This window comes from Trichechus manatus, unplaced genomic scaffold (assembly GCF_000243295.1).
Source record: "Trichechus manatus latirostris isolate Lorelei unplaced genomic scaffold, TriManLat1.0 scaffold00326, whole genome shotgun sequence".
In the NCBI taxonomy this organism is placed as follows: Eukaryota; Metazoa; Chordata; class Mammalia; order Sirenia; family Trichechidae; genus Trichechus; species Trichechus manatus.
This window is the reverse complement of record NW_004444262.1, coordinates 694,922-696,017: the sequence shown is the minus strand read 5'-3', so window position 1 is coordinate 696,017 and position 1,096 is coordinate 694,922. Positions and strand designations below refer to the sequence as shown.

The window sequence follows — 1,096 nt, the reverse complement described above, 5'->3', positions numbered from 1 at the left end:
CCAGGTGTCGGAACTGACTCGACAGCAATGGGTTTTAGGTTTCTTAAGAATATTTACATTTTACTGTGTTTCTTAATTTCCTAGTCCAAAAGTCTCTGTAATGGAGCGAACACACACACACAAAACTTTGTTTTACTGTTCCCAGTTTTTCTAAAATGTTGAAAGAAATGAACTTTTATCATTAATTTATATTGGTTTTTGCACTGAATCTATCCAGCATCAGCACAATGATTGCAAATCACTCTGGGATAGCTTATTCTGGAATTCAAAAAACCAGCTGCTCTTTAAATAAAAACTAAAACCAGGTATTGAATCCAGCTCAGAAAACTTACCTTCAAGTCAGTCCCAGGGGTGTCCTACCATCAAGAAAGCATACCTGCAGTCCCCTGTGGTTGACAGCTGCCAGGCCTTACAAGCATTTTTGCTAAATATACTGGCTATTAGAAATAAAATGGAATACAAACCCAGGTTTACTGTACTGGTCATAGAAAATTTCCATGAGTAGGTTCCAGGTAATGCCTCCATTGACAGAATATTCTAAGAGAACACCTTGGTTACGGTTGTTTGGTGTAATCAGGCATCCATACATGAAGTAAAATTGGATAAACTCCGCATTAGTGAGGTTTAGATCCACTGTGACTAACAATCGACTACAACCCTAAGGAAAAGAAGCAGAATGAAAAAAAGAATTGTGATAAGAAATCTTGATGGCAGATTACAGGTTTTCTCCGGCTTCTATCCTCTATATATTTCTTTTGTAGTGCATATTGTAAGGTACTGCAATACTGATTTTCTTGTCATCTCTCTTACTATGCTGGCACCCAGCATGGCATCTAGCACACAGTAGGTGCTCACCAAATGTTTGTTGAGCTTTAAAATTTCAGTTTTAAAGACTTATTATCATTATTGTTGTAATTAAATGAAGTTTACATTTCAAGTTAATCTCCCATACAAATTTTTTTTTTATATACCTTGTTAGAAGACCCTAACCACTCACCCCATTCTGCGACAGCACACTACTCCCTTCCACCCCTGATTCCCCATGAACAGTCAACCAGTTCCTAACTCTCTCTGCCTTCCCATCTCACCTCTGGAC

At 38.0% G+C, this 1,096-nt stretch overlaps 1 protein-coding gene across 1 annotated transcript in view; it reads right to left on the bottom strand.

Annotated features, from left to right (window-relative positions):
• The window catches only part of RELN (reelin), a 551,032-nt gene that overhangs the window by 36,908 nt on the left and 513,028 nt on the right, over window positions 1-1,096 (bottom strand). The window contains exon 51 of the mRNA XM_004390724.1: window positions 465-658. Within this exon, the coding sequence (XP_004390781.1) occupies window positions 465-658 (194 nt within the window). The remainder of the gene's footprint in view (window positions 1-464; window positions 659-1,096) is intronic.